The 22,000-nt window shown below is 44.5% G+C and overlaps 1 protein-coding gene across 1 annotated transcript in view; it reads left to right on the top strand.

Annotated features, from left to right (window-relative positions):
- MYO5B (myosin VB) overlaps window positions 1–22,000 on the top strand; it is a 309,980-nt gene that overhangs the window by 113,161 nt on the left and 174,819 nt on the right. Inside the window, exon 2 of the mRNA XM_017665463.3 lies at window positions 13,436–13,546. Coding sequence (XP_017520952.3) covers window positions 13,436–13,546 — 111 coding nt within the window. The remainder of the gene's footprint in view (window positions 1–13,435; window positions 13,547–22,000) is intronic.

Genomic DNA, 22,000 nt, shown 5'->3' with positions numbered 1-22,000 from the left:
TCAAGCTCAGCACTACTGATGGTGGAGGAGGGGAGGGGGTGCTGTCCTGTATATTACAGAATGTTCAGTGGCATACCTGGTCTCTACCCTCTAGAAGCCAGTAGCACCCTCTCTCCCACCCCAGTTGTGACAACTGAAAATGTGTCATGACATTGCCAAATGTCCCCTTGGGGGCAGTTTTGTCCCCAGCCCTGCAGCTGGAGTATGGCCTCTTTCCTCACAGGTCAGAGATGTTCCTAAGTGCTGTTCGGCCTTTTTTCTGATTGTTTAATGGTTTCTGGTTCTCTGTAAGCCTCCCCAACTCTGAGAAACAACTGTTCCAGAAGTAAGCAGCCTAGAAAACCAGTTTTGATAGGGAGAGCTTGGAGACAGGAAGACCAATTTAGACTAGATTGTAATATTTCACACGGAAGATGAAGTCCTGAACTAAGGCAGCAGAGCAGGAATGGAGAGGAGGTCCTGAACCCAAGGGAGATGCCAACAGTATCTGCCATGTTCTAGGCCTGAATGAGTGGGGTTGACTCAGTCTTCAGGACTAATTGGAGTTAAGTTTTGAGTCTTGAGTAGGCCTTAGAGGGGCTCTAGGAGCACTGTGTGGGGTCTGCTGTGTTTAGGGTCCATTCTCTTAAAAGGGCCTGAGTCTGCCAAGTCCCTCAACTTCCCTGGATCTCTGTCTTTCATGTGTAAAATGTCTTAAGAACTCACATTCTCCTATCCCCAGGGATCCTAAGACTTCCCATGTGGGGAGGCCCTTTGGAATCTGTGGTACACTTTCCAAGTGGACAGTGCTTTCCCAGCTGTAGGAGGTTAGGAGTGAAGGCAGGGGGCACGAGGGAACACAAGATGGGGAGAGGGAGGACACTGCCAGGGGACAGAGGTCACTGCGCCCCACCCGGCCTTGGGCCAGTGGACGGCAAGGCTGCACAGCGTTGAGCCTGTAGGAAGCCTTGCGTGTGGGATGGGGTCTGGGACTTGGCAGGGAGAGACCTGCTGGGTGTTGGGGGGTTGACAGCTCCGAGTGGTGGAACTCCGTAACAGCACGGTGCTGTTCTTCATCCTTCTGTGGGCAGTAACAACCGTCTCTCTAGAGCTAAGCATTAACCAAAATATGAAGGTGCTGTGGAAAACACAAGCAGATGGTAGATTAGGGAAAGGCCTTTAAACATCGAATTGTTTTTTTACCAGAGAACTTGTTTCACCCATTCCCTACTGGTTCTCAGGACACTTTTTTTCTTTCTTTCTTCCTTTTTTTTTTTTTTTTTTTAACTCTAGAGAGCTCTGTGCTCTTGGGCGAGGAGCTGACTTTCTAGAGGCCTTGTTTCCCTCACCTGCTAAATGAGGACAGAACCTTATTTACCCAAAGAACAGAATGCTAAACTGTCTCTGTGATCAGAGAGGCCTTTCTGATGGTTGGAGCCCCAAACCGTGACCTTTCCATGGATGTATTGGAGGTCAACATTAAAAGATTGTGGCCATAGGCAGTCCTCTTGGAAATGAGGAGGTGATTGATGCAGACGTGGTGTTCAAAGCTGCCTTTAGTTCAGCCAAGGCCTGGGGAATCTAAGTTGCCTGAGGCAGTTGTCCTATTTGGATGCCAAGCCAGGTGCGTGCCCCTTTGTAACCTTCCTCTCAGACCAACACGTCTTCCATGCCAAGATGCAGCTGCCTTTTGCTGGATGCTTCCAGCTCCGTGCTCTCAGTTGTCTTGGGAAGAACAAATAGGGCTCAGCTGGCGTCTAGGACTGGCGTGGTTGCTCTTCTTTGTCTTCTGTGCATTTTCAGTTTGGTGAAGGCGGGACTGCCTGGATCACTTACCTGTGCTGGAGGTGGTGTGGTTGTTCCATTGTGATGTTTCCCCGGGCTCTTACCTTTGCTGTGCTGGGTATCCAGGAAGGCCCTGGAACCGGGAAAGTGGTGGCAGGGGTTGTGATGGAAATGACTGGGGAAGGCTAGAGCTGTAGACCTGGGGTGCATCCCTATTTTAATACCTAAATGCACCTGGAAAGAATACACTGTGACTTGAGCTTTGCCCAGAACGTTGATAACTGAACACCTTGGATATGCACCTATTAAAATAGGGAAGTAACAGCTGCCATTAATCCACTAATGCATTTACCGTAAGCTTATTGGTTATCTGGTGTGTAAAGTGTATGAAAGTGAGAATTTTGGGTAATGGGACTTGCCTCCTGTTATGTTTCTGACTACTCTGGATTTAAAATGCTCCCAGTTTAGAAGTGCTGATGGGTTGTTGAGATAGCACTATTTTTAGCCTTTCTGGTAGGGGAGAGCTTGCAGTTTCTGGCTATGAAAAACAAGAATGTACAGTGGTGTCGTGTGCCTGTGTCCATCCATTCAGCCAACACATTGAGATACTTTCCAGGCAGTATCCTATATATATGGGACATAAAGATAGATGTTTTATTCCTATGCTAAGGGAATGGAATCATCTGTACAAGTGAATGTAGTATAATTAAAGGCTGCTGTAGTTAAAACAGTATTTATTGCAAACTGCAGACCCACTTTTCAGCTGGACCTAAAGAGAGATTTCAGCAGGAAACTATTGTGAACATAATATAAGTTTTCTAGAACATGCTTGTGATATACTGTGTAAGGAAAATAGCACCAGCAAGACTGAGGTACTTGTCACTTTCTTCAGTGGTCAGTCACTGTGCTATCAACAGAAGCAATGATAACTTGGACCCTGAACAATATAGCCTTTCAGAGCAGTGCTGCCCACCTAATGGTGTGTTAGTGCTGCTCCAGTGAGGTGAAGAGGTAGCAGGCGAAGACTTCCTCTCCTGCATCCTCATTAGGTCTAACAGTGGATTATGATTAACCATGTATAAATTCAACAGGAGGTACAGTTGATCCCCTCACTTCTTGCCTTCTCTTCAAATGATTTTTCATAACACCCACATGGGGTCGGGGAGGAAAGTTTTCAATTCAGAAGATGAACCTAAAAACTGTTTTTAGCCTTTCTCATTGAGAGGGACCCTTCCCCCACCCCCATAATGCTTCAGAGTAGAGCGTATAAAGGCTGCATTTGACATCAATCACATCCATTCTTTTCTCTCAAACTCTAAGTCTTACCGGGATAGTAACAGAGGGGTCAGGTCAGTATTTATTGCAACTGCAGACCCACTTTTCAGCTGGACCTGAAGAGAGATTTCAGCAGAAAACTACATCTGAATCGGTCTCTAACACACAATCGTTTGGCATAGAAGAGATGGGTTGGCTCTGGTCATCTTAGAGAATCTGTGGCTGTCCAACAGCAAGTTCGTTTGATACGAACACTGGGTAGAAGTCTCCAGGGAATGATTCAGGTCCAATAGGTGGGATGCATTTTTGATCATGGCTGCTCTGTAATTCCTGTCAGCACCAGGATGGAAATCAGAAGCATTGTTTTAAGGTCTGTGGTTAATGGTGATTTTAGCAGCACCCACCCAGTTACTTTCTTAGCTCTAAAGTCACTATCAGTTTCCTGGCTGCTACTCAGTGAGTATATATGTTGGTTCTGGAACATTTTTTTCCTCTCCCCTAAGGTCCCAAAATCTCAGATGCTATTATTGTACCTGTTTGCTGATGTACCCAGATTGAACATTCCCTCTCTATTCTTAAAGTTAAACTTTCCCACTCAGCTCTCTCAAACTCCGCATTGCAAAGTACAGGAGGGAGAAGTTGGAATACCTGCTTGAGAATGAGGTAATAAAAGAGGATTGAAAAGCTGCGTAAGAGTATCACTGGAGAAGTGTGATGGAAATGGCAGCTTAGCTGCCTGGAATGGTAAAGGACCAGATGAAGAAAGTGATAGGAATATTCAGGAGCAGAGTTGTGAAGACCGTTTAATTGGGGGTAGGGGCAGGATAAAGCATGTCCTTGATCTCATTGATTTTCTCCAGCTCACAGGTTGGAGGCAGGGTGTGGAGCGTGCACATTGGAAGATGTAACTATACTCTCATTCATTCATTCGTGTTTATGAATGAATGAAGAATCCATGCTCTTTTCCCTTACACATTAATCTGTAAGTCCTAATCTTTTCATTATGCAATTTTGTCCATGTCCCTCTTCATGTTTAAAACCCACACATAAGTTTCCATTGACCATAGTATAATATAAAACCGGTCACATGGTTCCTAAGAAACTCCCACATCTCTCCCCAGAGTCATTTTGAGCTCTTCTCCTGTGTTGTGTCCTGCCCTTACTGGCTTGCTTTTAGTTCTTCAGTGAGCACTGTCCCTCCTGCCCCAGGCTTTTCTCCTAGAACACTCCTCCATCCCTACTGTGCCTGGCCAACTCCTGGTCTTTCTAGGTTTCAGCTGGAATCCTGCTTTTTCAGCAAAGCTTTTTCTGACAACCTGGACTAGGTTAGGGCCCCTGTGATATGCTGTGAATGTCAGTGCTATTGAAGCAGTTATGACCATTGACGTGGTTTAGTTGTGTAATGTGGTCTGACATCCTTGCAGATGGAGACATGTTGTTTTCTCACTGTGTCCCAGCACCTTGCACAGTGCTTGTCATAGTAGGTGTTCAATAAATGCTTATGAATGAATGAAGAGTCCATGCTTCAGTTGGTGGGCCTTGTAGCTCATAGGGACATGCAATAGTTGGAGAGATTTCCTGAATGGTCTCAAAGATGAAGTGTATGGATACTGGGGGATGGGGAAGCTGGCATGTTTAGTCCTGTAAGAGGAGGACTAAGAACTGGCTTGAGACCCAAATGCAAGTATATAAGGCATTTAAGTTCTAAGTTGTGATCTCTTAAAGATGAAGTAAAAGCAAATCAACATACTCATTTGTCCAGATGCAAGGGGCAGTTCCCCCACATTTTTCCATAGAACAAAGTGTCCATTTACATTCTCTCCTTTGGTTAGTTTTGATGAGTGCAGTTCTGTTTGCAGAAGATAGCTTAGCCCGGAGTGACTTCAGCCAGTGCTGGCTTTGGTTGCTTAGGTCGAATCATGAAACAAGTTTTAAATCTAGAAACTGGAAGCAAATATTTAACTCTGATTTGGCAAATATTTCTAGGGCTAAGACTTTCTAGTCATATGGATCTGTTGTGACTGTAAATTGTTGAGACTGTTTCTTTGGAGAAAGCAATAGTGGTCTATGGCAGTGGAGACCAGGAGTATATGCCTAGAGGACAGAAAGGAAAACAACCACCAGTGATGGCACCAGACACGGATTTAAAAAGTAGGAGCTCTCAGAGAGCTCAGGTGGAAACGAAGGTGGTGTGCTCTGGGAAACTGTCTTAAAAGACTTAAAGATTTGTAATATGACAGTGGATTGCATAATTCACATTCTCTATGTTCTGTACAGTTCACAGTCCAGGAGTGGTGGTCATGTCGCTGGAAGTAGGATTTCAACAATGCTTTAGCTTGATAGGATCCAGACATGTATTTAATTGCATGAAATGTACTCGCTTTGAGTAAACTTTCTTTTTTAGCTTCTTTGGCAAACAGATTAAATGGATTTATCATCACAGCCTTACAAAACCAATTTGCTATCAACATACCCTTTTTAAACAGAGGGCTTGCAGTGACCAAAACTTCAAAACCCAACCCATTGCTTCATAGCTGTTTCTATGCCTGTGGTAGGTCTGTAGCTCCATCAGCAAGTGTGCTGCTGGTGTCAACTGGCTGGATAAAATGACTCAGCAGTGCTCCCTGGACACCAGGCACTTCCCATCTTGGTGTCTGTTTGTCATTTGAGGACATACTGCTGACTCTGTTAACATCTGCAAAGCAGTAAACAGGTTAAGGTCGGATTGTGACTGTGGTCAGGTATTTGAAAGAGTTGACTTTCCTCAAAAAAACTGAGTTTGAAACAACATAGTGCTTTGAGCATGTAAGGCAGCAAACATCAAAAGTACGACAGTAATGACCAGGGCCAGAGGTGGGTGGAGGGACCTTCCTTTTGGTATATTAGACTCGTTTGATTTAAATGATCAGAAGCATGGGGTTTTATTGTAACTTTGCTTTTTAACTATGTTGTTAATACAGATTGAAACTGTTTTCTGGTTTTTTTTTTAATCCTCCTTTACGCCAACAATTCTGAATGGGTTTTTGCAATCCCAGAGTCTATGTGTTAAATTAAAATTCTTCCTGGTATTTAGATTATATTGGTTCTCTCATTTAGGAAAGAACATGGGGCAAGTTTGGAAGAGATCTGTGTTGGACCTCAGGAACCTCCTTGGTTGGCCCAGAAATCCTGTGTAGATGTTCACTTCTCTGTGTGTTACAGGGAGCTTCGCCCGGAAGAGCGTCTGGGGAAAAGGGAAGGGGGTTATTGGTTGAGGAAGCCTTTAATGGGATGAATAAGCAGGGAAACTAGGGCGCTGGACTAGCTGCTGGAGGAGGAGTTGTTAACTTAGGAAAGACACTGGGAGGGATGCGCTTCGGTGTGCCCCTGACACTTATGCACATGGTTCTGTTGGGTCATCTGGTGTGGCTGTGTTCTCCTAGAGGGAGTTCTCCACCACCCCTTCACTCCCAGGACCTGAGTTCCTGCCACACCAACGGTAACCTCCCAGCACTTTGTGCCAGATGCTGTGCTAGATGTCCAGTATACATCATCCCCGTTAATCCTGATAGCAGTGCTACTGTGGAAGTTACTTCCCCACTTTAAAGATAAGGAAACTGAGTCTGTGTCAGCAAAGGCTAGTACCTGATACCTGGATCTTCACCACCTTGCTCTCCTATCTACCCACCCACCCCGCATCATGGGAGCCCAGTGGATGAGAAGGGAAGATGCCCAGCAACATACTGGTGGGGATGTTGTGGACTTTGTCCCTGCTTGGGGGTCTAATCACCCCCACTGGGTTCAGGATGCAGTTGGTATCTGGGCTCATGAACACGGTCCTCAGACCTCAGACGTAGAGAGGACTGTGGGAGGGTCTGCTTGGATGGGGCCAAAAGCCTCATCTTTGTCCTCCAGACTGTTATGCAGAAGAATGCAGGGTGACCCACTTCTTACTACAGCTTAGGTAAGGTGTTTTTGTATAACCTGTCAGTTCCCTGCTAGTAAGCCACTGAAAAAACTGCTATTGTGATGGTGTTAAATGAAACTATTGGCTTAGTTTGGAAATTTTTCTTTCTTCCCCCTCCATAGAGCTGTTGCTTTAACAGGAACAGCTTCAAAATGGACACATTTACACCAAACAGGACATCATTTATGACATTTTAAAAAAGTGTTTAAGGTATTTTCCTAATCTCACTAGAGAACGGAGCTGTGAATATCTCCATGTTTTATAAGGGGGTACAAGTTTCAGGGGGACTATAGGATTTTAGAGTTCTCTGGTTCTCCACTCCCCCTTCTAGTGCCTTGTGCTCGGGCTCCAGGCAAGACTGGGGAAGCAGCTTGCTGTCCTTGTGCTGTGTGTGCTCCGTCCTGCCTCAGGCAGCATGAGTTCCCGGTGTCACCTCCCTGCCTTTCAACAATTTTGTTTTCCCTTGAAACCCATTAGTCTAACCCCTTATTTCAGTGCTGGTGACTTTTCATGTGTTAATGGTACTCAGGGTGATGGATCTCAGCTCTGATCCCATATGGAGAAATGTGGTGGCTTCTGTGCTCCTTAAGGGATGGGAAGCTGACAAACTCTATCTTGCATCTTCTCCAATGGTTTCTAGAACCAAATTATGTCCTGAGCAAATGTTACTGACTTCCTTTTATCAAAAGGACTCCCCTCCCATCCCCAGCCAGAGCCCTGATTTCAGTCATGAGCAGCAGGCAGCCTCAGTGCCTACTGAGCCGTGGTATCATGTTAGTGCTAGGGGTACAGCCATGAGCAAATCGGGCAGTGTGCCCTGAACAGGTGGCAATGGACAGGCAGTTTATCTGGTCAGCCGCCAGGTTAGGCTTTGGGGTTCCCCCTTGTCCTTCCACAGAGGCCTGTGCCCACCTGCCTTGCCTCAAGTCAAGGCTCTGTTGCAACCCAGACACTTGTCTGATTCTTAATTCTGAGGCTACCTAGTGGCTTAAGTTGTCCGTCCAGTCATTGTAAATGGATGTTTGCTCTTATTTTCAAGGGTAATTACAAGACACTTTACCTGTACAAAATACATACTCTTTGTGGGACCTGGGCTGCTGTAAGAAAATCACTATTTCTCCATGAGAGGGAGACAGCAGAGGAGGTAGTTGGAAATCTTTTCTTTGTTTGCTGTAAATTCAGCTGTTCACTGAACTTGGGTGTAACTGTTCAGTGCTTCTTACCCTCAGGTTTCTTCTCTGTGAAATATTAATGATAACCCTACTCGTCTTCAATTTTAAAACAAAGCTGAAATGATTAAACTAAAGATTACTTATATCAGTGTAAGGTTTTAGGGGTGGCATTATTAGTAATTCTAGGGAGTGAAAGTTTCCAGTGTGTCTGTTTGCTTTTTCCCGGAGTCCACTTGGTTCTGAGGCTCACTCTGAAACAGTGAGTTTGACTCTGATGGTACATTCATCATTTGAGAAGCTTAAAAAAAAAATACTGGGGTCCTACTTGCAGGTTTAAACAAATGTGGGACATAAGAATTTTTTAAGAGATAATTCTTGAATGCCAGCCAGCACTGAGAATCACTTTTCTCAAAGTTTTGCTGTTGCAGTAGACCAGTTCCAGGTATTGATTTAAGGCAAGGCATGACTGCCTAGGTGCAGTGATTTCCAGGACATGCAGAGGATTCCAGGAACATGGAGCACCAGGTTTATTTTCCCCTTCACCAGTCCTCTGCAAGATCCCATCAGAATCCTACCTTCTATAGTCCACAGCAGGCACGATAGCCATCAGTGCTTAAGTGCGCTGCTACTATGAGGTCTCATCTAATTCTTGGAACACATTATGGGGTAGGTCTAACTGTCACTCACGTTGTACTAATGCAGAAACCAAGGTTCAGACCCATTCTTCAACTTACTCATGCTAGTAAGTGGTGGGTGGGATTCTCACCCAGGCTGGCTGGTTCTAGAGCCACACACTGAACCACAGTGCTATACTGCATGATAATTAGTATAAATGGATAAATGCTGTACTCTTCCCCATATTGTATGAACATTTTAGTAGGGCCTTTCTGGAGATAGTGCTTTAGCTCAGGATAAAGGATCCTTGGGCTTAGATTTCATGAACAGCCACAGGCTGGTTGAGGGAGAGGTCTCTGGGCAGATGAGGGTCTTGGCACCCAGCAAATCAGTTACCAAATCAAACCACAAAGACTGCTGGTTCTCAGACTCTTTCACACTGGGTGCATCCAGGGAGCTTTAGAGAACTCTAGCTGGCTCCCACTTGCAGAGATTAATGTAATTGGTCTGAGGAGTTGCCTGGCATGGGAAGCTTTAACAGCTCCCAAGTGATTTTAATGTGCAGCCAGGGCTGAGCTCTGTTGCTGTAGGCAGCCAGCCCCTCCAGCTGTGTATTCAGAAACCGCCTCTGCCGGCCCAGCAGAGGTAGAAGACATGAATGGGCCCTGGAGGCTAGCTCTTGGTGCTAATGCATCTTATTTCTCAGAGACCTCTGCTTTCTCCAGTTAATACACAGGGCTCTTCCCAAAAGAAAAATCAAGTTTTTCTTTGATAAGTAGGTCAGTTAATTTATTCACTTTGGTATGATGGAATTAAGCATTGCTAAAACAAATTGACTAGTACTGTAATGGGGTTATGTGAGTGAGCGTGTCTTTTGACAATCCTCTCCCAGGAAAGCTGGCAGAGGTCGGATTTGTTTGAAAGAATTCCTTGAAGGTGAGAAGAAACATAGGCAACACGGAACCTTTGTTCTACAAAGTTTCTGTTGAACTCACAGAAGTGGTGGCTTATTGCTTTCCCACAGATGAGAAATGAGAAACCCATGCCAGGACAGAGTGTACAGGATGCTGTTTGCATCGTCTGCAACCAAAGTAGCTCTTACAGAATTGAGGTGAAATTCACCTAACATAAAATTACTTAAAGTGAACAATTCAGTGGCATTTAGTACACTCCCAGTGTTGTACGACCACCACCTCTGTGTAGTTACAAAACATTTTTGATCATTCTCAAGGAACCCTTCCCTCCAAATCCTTCCCATCACCACAGTTCATATCCTGTCTTCCTAAAGTCTTTGCTGGCATCTGCAGTGCTTGTCTCTCCCTTCTTCGTTTGCATGTCTGTTCTCTTGGCATTGATCATGTCCGCCTTCTACTGGAATAGAGGCAGTGGATCTTCCTTGGGTGGGTAGGTCTGGGGAGGGAATGGTGGGAGCTGTTTGCTAGGTCAGCATGTGAAGTGAAATGTGATTATAGTTAAAATTGTCCTTGGGAGTTGGATCAATTGCTCCTCAAGTGTGGTATGTGTGATGTTTGGTAAACAGCTCTGCTCAGTAATTTGTAGATGCTCTTAAGCTGAGGATCCATGAAGTAGGATAAAGGTGGAGGCTGGAAGCTGAGGGGAGGTCTGCCTGCAGGTGTCACTCATCCTGTACCACCAACACTGCAGGGTTTACTTCATTCTGGTTTAGCAAAGAGCTGTTGTAATCAAAACATGTCCACATGTGTGTCTTTATTGTAGAGATGGAGAAAACATGACAACATCTAGCACAGAACGGGCACTAAGTAGGTGCTCAGATGTTTACTGAATTTGAATCTATCTTGCATGATCAGATCTGTAATACACACTATCCTCTTAAGTTACAGGAGAACTTGGCCGCCTATTTCCTGGTTATGGTTGACTTTTGTTGCACTCCCTTCTCTTGTCTTGCTAGCCCCAACCCAATAGCTGTTACTCTCCTTAGCAATTGGTCACATCACCCCTTAGGGTATATTTTTGTGTGGATTAGCTAGCCAACCAGATTCTGTGTTCCTTTAGATCAAAGTATATAGAGATCTCCATGTTTGAACTTGATTACATGGTGCTCATCACAGTATGCTTCATGTATAAACCAGATGCTCCATAAATGCACCTTCTGCATAATGACTCCTGTCTCAGCAAACATCGAGCATCTGCTGTGTGCCAGGTATACAGGAATGCCCAATAGTGTGTTTGAAAGATCTTGAAATAATAAGATGAAGCCAACATGACAGAAATGACTGAAAACCATCTAAAAAGTTAACCATAGAAGGATTGATTGCAATAGCTCAAAGTTGGGAAGGGCTAACTCTGTAGGACACAGGGACAGTAGGATTCAGTGAGAAGATGATGCTGGAACTTGGAGTCCACATGGGTAAGTGAGGGAAGGAGGGCATTCTGGGCTGAGGAAACAGGATGGGCAGAGGTGTAGAGGGCAGGAGACCTTTTCTGCAAAGGGCCAGATAGTAAGTATTTTAGGCTTTCAGACCACAGGAGCCACAGACAGTATATGAATGGAATGTGTGGTTGTGTTTTAGTAAAATTTTATGGAGACCAAAATTTGACTTAGAACTTTCATGTTCTGTAAATATCATACTTTTGATTTTTTTTCCAGCCACCTAAACATTTAGATCATTCTTAACTCATGGGCTGTTCAAAACAAGTTGGCTACCATATTGGGTCCAGGGCTATAATTTGCTGATCTGTGTACAAAGGCAGGGAAGTGCGAGATCACACTGCAGGAACAGAACAGCAAGGACCTAGGTCTGCGCCTTTTCATGGGTGCACATGGGTGCCGGCTGAGAAGCTGCATTTCTGATGAGCTCCTAGGTAACAGGCTGAAGGCCTTCACTGGAATAGCAATGAGCTAAAGGTCCCCCCACGCCCCTGAGGCTGTGATGGGACCTGTGTATATAGGAAAATGCAGAAGACAGTTTTGTCTGCCAGGTGTTTTCAGTCTATTCAGAGAAGCAAATAGAAGGATAAATGGACACTCCCAGAGCAAAAATTAAACAGAGGTAGAGCCAAGCAGTAAGATTCCCCAATGCAGGTGCAGTGAACTGTTCATTGAGGGGTACGAGGAGAGCAGGGTTAAGGCCGGACAAGTCCCCAGGTGAGCTGGGACTTGTCTCCTTAACTTCCAGGATGCTGCATAGCTTGGTGATGTCCACACACCGCTTTGCTCAGTTCCCGGTGGGATTTCCCCATTCTTCTATTTGTTGCTATGCTATCTTGAGCCATTCTGGACATTGTTTACAGTGAGTGGAGACTTTGTTTTAAATAAAATTTCTTGGGTGTGCTCTGCTCTCTCTGACTTAAGGGAAGCCCCAGGAGCATAACTCAGAGGGACAGAAGCTGTAGTGAGAAAGCTCAACTTTCACTCCATGCTGAGTTAGAGACAAGTGAAGCAGGGGCTAGGTTCTTAATTTTTTTAAAGGCCATCAATTACCTGAAGGAAAAAATTGTAAAAAAGCAGGACCAGTATCCAACTGGCTGCTTGTGCCAGGCAACTGACTGGCTACAGGGTCTCAGTGAGGAGCTGTCTCTCCAGGAGGGAGGGGGGTTATGCTGACCCAGCCACATATTCTGGCTGGGCTTTTGGTCATAACAGAAGTTATTTTCAGGTTTGCTAAGAATATTCTGTGGCCATGAAACCATATGTATGTGTGTGCATGCACACACGTGCACACAGCTTCTAAAGCACATAGGTCCTGTGGAAGACACATACCTATGAGACACAAATTCAGAAATTTGTCTGACAGATGTAAGGAGTGTGAGGCCAAGAGGGACAGCCAGTAGATTGGGAAGCTGCCATTTAGTGCATCAGACCTATGGTTCTTCCCGGCTGCGTGGTGCACTCACCTTGGGAGCTTTTATGTCACCGGAGATTCTGACAGTTTGGTCTGAGGTAGAACCCAGACTTGGTGTTTTCAAAGCTCCAGGTGATGCTAATGTGCAATGAGAGCTGGAATCCCCACATTACATTGAGAGGGCTTTGTGCCCTACCAAGGGATGTGTTCCTCCCTGCCAGGATGTGGCTAGCTTAATGACCTTGCACATCCGGAGAGATGCTGTGGGAGGTTAATATTTTTGGGTATGCTTGTGGCTTAAAGAATGCACAAATAAATTGAGGTTGCTGACAGTTTAGGAATATGAAAATAGTTTCGATTTGCTGACCACTTTATTTCACTTCTGCAGGAAAATGACTTTGTTGCTGAATGCAGAATATCATAGCTATCCCAAGCTTGGAAGATGTACTGTAGTGTCTTGTTTGTTTTTGCGTGTACTTTCATTTACAGCACAGTAAACATTCCTTCCTACATCGCTATTTTGTACCACCCTTGCAGATGATGGTGCAAAACTGATGGATGTAACCAGATGCAGGCTTGGCAGTCTAGCTGGTAGAATTCTAATTTCAGTGATCTATGACATTCTCTTAGGATCTAGAAGGTGCCATCTTTGACCAATCCTGGGAAGTATTTACCTGTTTTCATGGTATTGGATCACCTTGTGTCTTGAGATGAGAAGGGAGGACACTGTTGAGATGGCTTTAAAAGCTCTCCCGAGGGCCCCTCCCAGGTAGCAACACATATTTAGATGCCTGGAAGTTTCATTTTGTTTCTAAGTTTCTCCTGTTTTAATCTTTCAGTACACAAGGGTCTGGATCCCTGACCCGGATGAAGTGTGGTGCTCAGCCGAATTAACCAAGGACTACAAGGAGGGAGAAAAGAGCCTCCAGCTCAGACTGGAAGATGAGACTGTAAGTGTGGGTCATGGGGGCGGGGGCGCAGGACTCGGTGGTCCATTGTGGCCTGGAGTGGTCTCTGTAGACTGGAGTTTCTGAACCCCTGATGTCTTTTTTGCTGCTATTAATGATAATGTATGTGAAAACACTAAGCCATGAAAGTGTTCTGTGGCTGTTGCACCACAAATTAGTTCCCATTGGTGTCAGCAGCCGAGAGATGACCAGTGGTGAAGGCAAGACTCTTCTCAGTGGGGTGGAGGGAGCAGGATGGCCCCTCCACGGGGCTGAGGCATCAATGGGAGGTGAGAGGGGAGCTACTCTAGGAGGGTGTGGCACAGCGGCTGTGGCACCAGCTCAGGACTCAGCCTGCCTGGGTGGGGATCCTAGCCCAGCTCTTACTACCTCTGCGCCCTCGGGCATGTCGGCAATCGTTCTGTGCCTATAACTTCATCTGTGACGTGGGAATGGTGGTCTGTCTAGGGCGCTTTTGAGAATAAAATGAATTTCTATGTGATGTGTACTTAGAGTACTGCTTGGCCCATAAGTACTCAACCTGGGGGAGCTGCTGCATGACAAGTCTTTTTTATTAGTCAACTTTCAGGTGGGTGTTCTCAAAAAGAAGACAAGGGAGTAGCTGTGAAATCCTATTCCCCCTAGAAGGTCTGATTCAGTTTTTGAGTTCACGCCTCTCGGTGATTTATGTATTTCACAGATACTTGAATGCTTGCTCTTGCACTATGCTGGGTGGTGGGTGTGTATAGGTGAACAGTTGCGGCCCTGCCATTTCGAGGAGCCCTCAGTGCTGGAGGGAGCAGTGGACCACCAAGCACAGGAGGTTGGCAAAGGGTCATGACCCATTGAGGTGGGCATGGAGGCAGGTGGGAGCATAAAGGAGGGAAACTGAGGAGGGCCTATGAGGCAGGAGGGTCTTGGCAAGAAGCCAACACTGGTGATTCCGGGTGTGATGGGCTGAGAGTGGAGTGTCCAGGCAGAGGTGGTGGATGCCAAAGCCCTGAGGCCACAGTGTGTCCCCTTTAGGTGTGCTGAAGGAGAGGCCCATGTGCCTGGCCCCTGTTGGGAAAGGGGAAAGATGGGCAGCCTAGGCTGAGGATGCAGCAGAGGTGGTTTGCACAGGATTTACAGGGGGAGACTGGGAGGGAAACGGGTGGTCCATGCAGAATTTGCAGGGGGAGACTGGGAGTGAAACAGGTTTTGAATGGAGTAGCAGGAAGAAATGAAGAGCTGGCCCTGGTACTTGAGTCTGAGGGACTGAAGAACAGGCGCTGCAGCGGGGAAGGGCTGGAGTGCTCATTGCCTCCCTCAACTGCAGTAGCTGCAAGTTTGCTCCCTGTCCTGTGCTGTCTTGTTCCCTTCAAGCACTTCGGTGTTTATAGATACGACCTTGGGAAATGGACCTGTTATGCTTACATAGTACCTACCAGTGCTGGTGATTAACTGTGATGAGTGGGAGGGTAGACCATCCTGCCCTTACTAACTTCTGATTGGTATCAGCTTGAGCATATCCTAGCACTTGGTAACTAGAACCAGGAGAGCGTTAGTCAGGTAGATGTTTACACCAGGGTGTGTGCATCTCACCTTCCCCCTTCCTGGCAGGTGCACTTTGCCGGCCTCCCCTTGGTTTTGAGCTGAAAAACAGAATTCCCAGTAGATGGGATCATGTTACCGTGTTGAATAACCTCCCACCATAAGCCTGAAACAGGGTGAAATTCGTTCACTCCCTTGAATGGTATATCTTCTGCTCCAACAGATTTTATTTTAGTTGGTCTTTAAAGTGGGTGGGTCTTTTTAAGGAGATGCATGGAGGTAGTGAGGAATGGTCTGCTGTGTTGCTAAAACAGCGCAGATGCTCGCTTCCCCAGCTGAAAAGGAATTCTGCCCTGTGTGACTAATCCTGGCAGCTGCCCACGTGGTCTGTCAGCAGTCACCAGAAGGGATGCCTGGGGCTGCAGATTAGCAGCTCTCAAGAAATAATGGGCCCTGAACATCCAACTGCGTCCAGGTTGCTCAGGGGCTGTGGTTTGTCCACTGCTGGCTCCGAGCCGTCATTAGGAGCCACTCAGCTGAGCTATGGACCAGAGGCAGAACAGAACTTAGATAGCTGGACTCTGAGTGCTTGAAGAGCATCTCTTCTGTAGCCGATACCATTCTTGATATATACCTGGCGGGCTGGAAAATCCCCCCTGGCACTCTCCCAACCCCCAAGCCTAGTAGTGTGGGTTTAACTGCAGCAGCGAAGATGAAAATAAATCTGGTTCTTTTCTAAGCGACAATAATATTCTTAATCTCCGGCTTCTACCTTACTGCTCACCTGTGCACTGTTCAAGGCACTCAAGCTCCTCAGTTGTTTCTTTTTCCCTGCTGCTTCCTTGCTTATTTTTATTGTGGTAAATGTACAAAACATCAAATTTAACATGTTAACCATTTTTAAGCACAGTTGAGTGGCGTATGTTATGCGTATGTTATGCGTAACATAGGCATGTTATGCGTATACCTATATATAAACAAATTTAAAAGTAATGTGAATTATTCAGTATTGCAAAGTGTTTCTCATGTTGCAGTGGCTGCAAACAATATACTCTCTGGAATCTCAATTAGAACATGGGGAGAAGCAAGCAACTGGACCCTTGGTCTAACTGGGGAACGATACTTCATTACATGAACTTTCTTTGCACTTGTGCTATCTGAAAGAGGTAAAAACGTGCTAATTTGTCTTTGCTTAGTTCCTCCCCAGCTCTGGAACAGTGTCTCTGACTTTGGCAGCATCACAGCCTATGAACCTTCAAGGCACCTAGACACAGTTGGCTTATTGCAAAGACATGGAGCAAGAAGTGTGCAGAATCATTTCCCTGGGCCCTTAAGTTATTAGTCACCAGCTTTCAGATATCACTGTGTCAGCACTGATCCCAAGTGACAGAGTCCCATTGTTCTTTAATAAGCTTATAACTTACGCTTGTGATATTGGGACCTTTTAAGATGCAGGGCTCAGGTCTAAAGATGGTACCAGGCCTACCAACGATAGCATAGGGAAGAGATAGCAAACATGGTTCTTCAGGTCAAGAAGCAAGAGTCTCACTAAAGAAGTAGGACTGCTGTCCTTGCACATGGGTACACTCAGACCCATGCCCCTGTAGAATGCCCACAGAGCTCTGGCAAACCCAGTGCAGAGTAAATGCCGGCTATGTGACATTTGGTAATCTATGGTACCAGTAAAGCAGCTTAGTGCAGATGAGTTTGATTGCTTTTTTCTTTTTGTTTCACTAGTTATTTCTGTTCTTATTTCAATATTGGCTCATGGGTTACCTAGTAATTTTTTAAATCTTTATTTTGCTCTCAATTGACTGACAAGAAAAATGCGGAGAAGTCAATATTTATCTTTTGTACATATGCAAAAAACATTTTCTTAAAGTTATGGCATAACATTGCATATAAAATCTGGTAATTACTACCTTGACCAGTTTTAAGCATACAGTGTAGTGGCACTGAGCACGTTCACACTGTTGTGCAGTCAGCACTGCTGCCCAGCTCCAGAGGTATCTCCATCTGCTTACTGTCATTGACCTCTGCCCCTGCTGTTGTCATGACCTTTTCCATCAGGATATTTTGCCTAGCTGCATCTGCTTAGAAAAGGGCATGGCAGTGATTGTTTTTTGCTCCCAAGAGACATTTAGCAATGTGTAGGCACATTTTTGGCTGTGATGACTGAAGAGAGGTTTGCTACTTGGATGTAGTGGCTAGAGGGCAAGGATGCTGCTAAACATCCCATAATGTGCAGCCTCTTTTCCCTTTGACCCTGTCCGTTCAAAGAGAATTGTCCAGTCCTAAATGAAAACAATGCCAAGGTTAAGAAGCCCACCTTTATGCCTGTAATATAGGAAATGGTCTGAACTATTTATTGCTAAAAGACAGCAAGTCAAAAGCTAAGCTGGAACACCCACGATGGTGGCAGAATGTGTAAACTGTGTTCCTGCAATGTCGTGAAATCAAAGGTTAACTTTGACTCCCTATTTTTACACTGCTATAATTTGTTTATGATTCAAATGTCTGTTTCCATTTATGTCATTCTTCCTTTAATTGCATCACCATTCATTCATTAAAAAGCGTTTTTGAACAGTTATTACATGCCAGGGTCTGGTTATACAGCAGTGAAAATGGCATGTCTCTACTTCTGGAGTTTTCATTCTAATTTACAATGAATGTAATACATATTGCAGACAGAGGATTTAGAATGTGAAAAGTTGAAGGCCAAGAGGCTTGAGAAGTCTATCAGAAACATGGTGAGATACTTGACTGTACCCCACCACACCCTCCCTCTCTCTAATCTCCAACCCCATACTCTTTTTGAAACCTCCTTGGGCACCTGCCTCTGATGCTTGCCGACTTCCCAAAGCAAGAACATGTACCGTGGCAGAGATGGTAACCACAGGCCCCCCTTCAGTTAGCTGGAACCCCATGATTTTACTTTTGCCCAGAGAGCTCTTGGTAGAATTGACGGATGTCACTTCTAGGCCGAAGCATAGAAAAGCTGCCTGGAGTTCGCCATGCTCTGCTCTTCCTCTTCTGGTGACTGGAAGCGGTGTGTTGATGGCTGAGGGACCTGTGGAACAGAGCTTCCAGACCAACCAGCCTTGACACCCAGCATGAGTAAGAGAGAAACGTTCATGGTATTAAGCCACCATGGTTTCAGGCTTAATTTATTTCCTAATAACTAACCATATCCTATTTAAGAAGTGCATATGAATCAGGGGATTTCATTTTTCGGGTAATTAGGTATCTGCTCTGAGCTTCAAGCCTGTGCTTAGTATGAGGGGGAGAATAAGAAGGTTCCTTTGAAGAAGCATGACCTTTTTGGGGACTAGAGAAGGAGGTAGACTTAACCAAAAGTGTTACAGAGTAAGACACAGGACACTTAATACATATTTGTACTTTTTGTACTTGTTTAGGACATAATGTAAAACAGCTTTTTAATACCTATTAAATGAATTGAGTCACACACTTGCTACTCCAGTGAGTACAAGTGGTTTCAGGCTTTGAAGTCTTCTGTTACCCGGAAATGTAGTTCCCTTCACTTTGCAGGATCCTGTTCTTAATTTCACAAGAGAACACCCTTACAAGCACCGAGCAAAGTTAAATACTTGAGGCCAGCAGCACTGGAAGGGGTGCTCAAAGACTGTTGGAACTGGTCCTCTCGTCTTACAATTAAGGAAACTGCTGTCTACGGTCATGAAGGGATGGGCTCAAGGCCTCAGCTCCTCAGGTTCGGCTGCACATCAGAAACCCCTGGGGATCTTAAAAAAAATCACAGCCCAGGTGGCAGCCCAGACAGCTTATGTCAGAAATTGAGGCTGGACCACAGCAGAGTATCTTGAAGCTCCCCACAGGATTCCCAAGTACAGGAAAAGTTGAGCCACTGCTTTAGTCGATGGCCAGAACTTGAATATAGGATTTGATTCCTAGTTGAGTGCCATTTCCACCAGAGTATGATGCATGCAGCTCCTCAGGGTCAGTACCCCACTTTTACTAGCTTAGATTTTCTAGTTCGTGGGTAGATAAGAAAGCCAAATCATTTGCCATATATGTTTATTATCAGCTCCAAATCTTTGTGTTGGTAGTTGTCATGTTTATTCTCCAGCTGTAGTTCCATGTATCACGGACACATTGAAGATGGGAAAGGCCATGCGTAAGTCAGACATACCATTCAACTAGTATTTTTTGAGTATGTGCCAAGTATAAAATTATAGACCCACAGAGTTCAGGGCAATCTAGACCAATGCTCCCCAACAGAACATTTTGCTACCGTGGGCTGTTCTCTATCTGTATCGACCAGTATGGTGGTCACTGGCTCCAGGTAGCTAGTAGGCCCTTGAAACGTGGCTAATGTGGCTGAGAAACTGAAGTTTAATTGTATTTAAAGAATTTAAATAGCTCCATGTGCTTCTCTGTTGGAGACTGCAGGAATAGACTAATCTCTTACCCTATTTCTCCCTCTAGTCTCAAGTGTTGTCTAGACCCAGATGGTAGGTGGGGACAAATTAGAGATACCCATACATTCCAGGTCTTGGGTGGAGGCCACTCCAGGTGGGTGACTGAGTATTAATTTTGTGATGAATGTTAACATTCACCCTCTTCACTTCCAAAGGCTCACTTCTTATGTAGTGAAGTCTTTTATGGCAGAAAATTCATGGTCCCAGATCACATCATAAATGCTTAAATTTCAAATAAAACCATGTTAGCTTTAAATGTCCAACAGTAGCAGCAGTTTTAGAATCAAATTCCTTTTAAAGGCAAAAAAAAAAATATCTGTTGTTTCTCATTTCCTCCTTCCCTCCAGATGTGCACACACCCCAGGACATCTGTAGCTTTGTTCAGCTGGCAGCTCCTACCTCTTCTGCTCTGGGCATTTTTAATCCTTATCCATTTTACTGTAACCAATACCCCTGGCTTACTTGTGAACTGTATTTTCACAACATTGCTTATGCTTTTACCTCTGTGCATTTGGGGAGAGGCGAGTCTTTTGAGGGGAGATTCATCTGAGAAAAGATGGAACGCCAGCATTTCTGCCTGAGAGTTTAAAGACCCTGGCTCAGGTCCTGGCTTTCTGATCTGGAAACTGAGGGGTCGGGTTGGTCGAGCTGTGCGGTTATGCACTGGCTGTCCCCTGTGCTGCTTACCAGGGTGGGCGGAGAGCCACGTGGGAGACGCCCTGCTGCGGGGGAGGCACATCTCCAGGGGAAGTCTGCAGAAAGGCTTGGTGGTTGTTGGGGGTGAGAGGGCTGCTTAGAGTTCAGTGACCACTAGTAGCCAGAGATGATTGGGGCCGTCAACTCTACCACTTAAACAAACCCAGCTCTCCATTACCCCTTGTTTCCAACCACTTAGAAATTTTCTGTATCATGTTCATGATAGTTGTTGACCGGTCTTCTGTATGTAGTGGGTTGGGTGTAAGAGTTTTTCACAAGAGGAAAGTGTCTTGATTAATATAAAATAGAACCAAAAACCAGATACTGTATGAAGAAGAAAACCTCACTAACACAGATAACTGTTCATGTTTTGTGTCAAGGTCATTCCAGAAAAACTTCAATACTGCTTTAAATAAAAGGAATCCTATCATATATTTCATTTTGGAACATGCCTTTATGTAAATTCAGTAGAATGGTGTGGGCAGCTGCCTGATGTTGAAGTACAGGTCTAGGTCATGTTTTACTTTAGAGTTTCAGGGCGCCAACCTTTTCTTATTTGTAAGGTTGTCTCCTTAGGCCAAAGAATATGCTATTCCTTGAAAATTTCTGACTAGGGAAAAACTCTAGGTGTTCTCAGCTGCCCTCCAGAGAGGTTAAATCAATCCGATCCCACACGTAGTGGATCTGTTTGCCCACACCCTTCCTAGTTACGGTCTTGTCAGTATACCTTTGCTTATCTGATGGATAATAGTGCTCATTTTATTTGCATGTGTTTGGTTAGTGGTCAAGTTGAATAGCTGTTCATATGCTGTAGTTCTTATTTAGTGACATATTCTGTGTACAATTTTCTGTTGGGGCATTAGTGTTTTCTTAAAACTCTTTGGATATTATTCTGTTATATAATGTGAATTACTCACTTTGCTCTGCATATGATGTGTTTGTATGATGGTTTAAAATTCTGTATTAAAAATACATATTCCTGCCTAATTCTGGCTTTTGCATCCTTTGAAGTACTCCATTCCAAAACTTTCACAGATTCATGGCCACATTTCTTTCCTGGTTTTGTTTTTCTTTCTGGCTTTATTTTGGACATTGAGGGAGTAAGAATAGAAGAACACTGGCTCAATTTTATTTTCCTAAATGGCTTCAAGCTTACCTCCCACTTTTTGAAAGAAATCCTTTTAACCATTTATTTACTACTTTGACATTATGAACAAATTTGCCATATGTGCTTGCATTTGTTTCTGGATCTGGTGCCATTTTGGCACCATTATTGTAGTACTTAAATTGCTGGCTTTAATAATATACTTTAAGATCTAGTAGTAAAAGTCCCTCTAAAAGTGGGAAAGGAGAAAGCACTGGTATTCATATTCACTTAAAAATTAACTGTTATCCCAGTAAATTGAGGCTATGTCTATAGAAATTCCTGAAAGGCTTGTATAATGATTCTTATGTCTGTAGGCCACCTGTATCAGAACTACTTTAGGGATTATTTTTTTTAGTTTTAGTTTCCTGGGTCCCAGCCTAGAGCTCCTGAACATGAGTTGTTTGGGAAATATTTTTCCCAAGCTCTCAGATGATTCTTAAGAATGTCATAGAAACTTAACACTCAGATAAAACATAAGCAGCAGCCAAGTTCCTTCTGTTTAGAAAAAAACAAACTTTTTATTAATTACATGTATATGTGTGTACATTTATTCATTTGCAAATATATCCTGTAAAATATCTTTTTTTGAGTACTTTTGTATTCCAAGTGCTCTAAGAATAAAGG

Source organism: Manis javanica, chromosome 9, assembly GCF_040802235.1.
Source record: "Manis javanica isolate MJ-LG chromosome 9, MJ_LKY, whole genome shotgun sequence".
Taxonomy (NCBI): domain Eukaryota; kingdom Metazoa; phylum Chordata; class Mammalia; order Pholidota; family Manidae; genus Manis; species Manis javanica.
The sequence above is the reverse complement of the archived record's forward strand: the minus strand, read 5'-3'. Positions and strand labels throughout refer to the sequence as shown.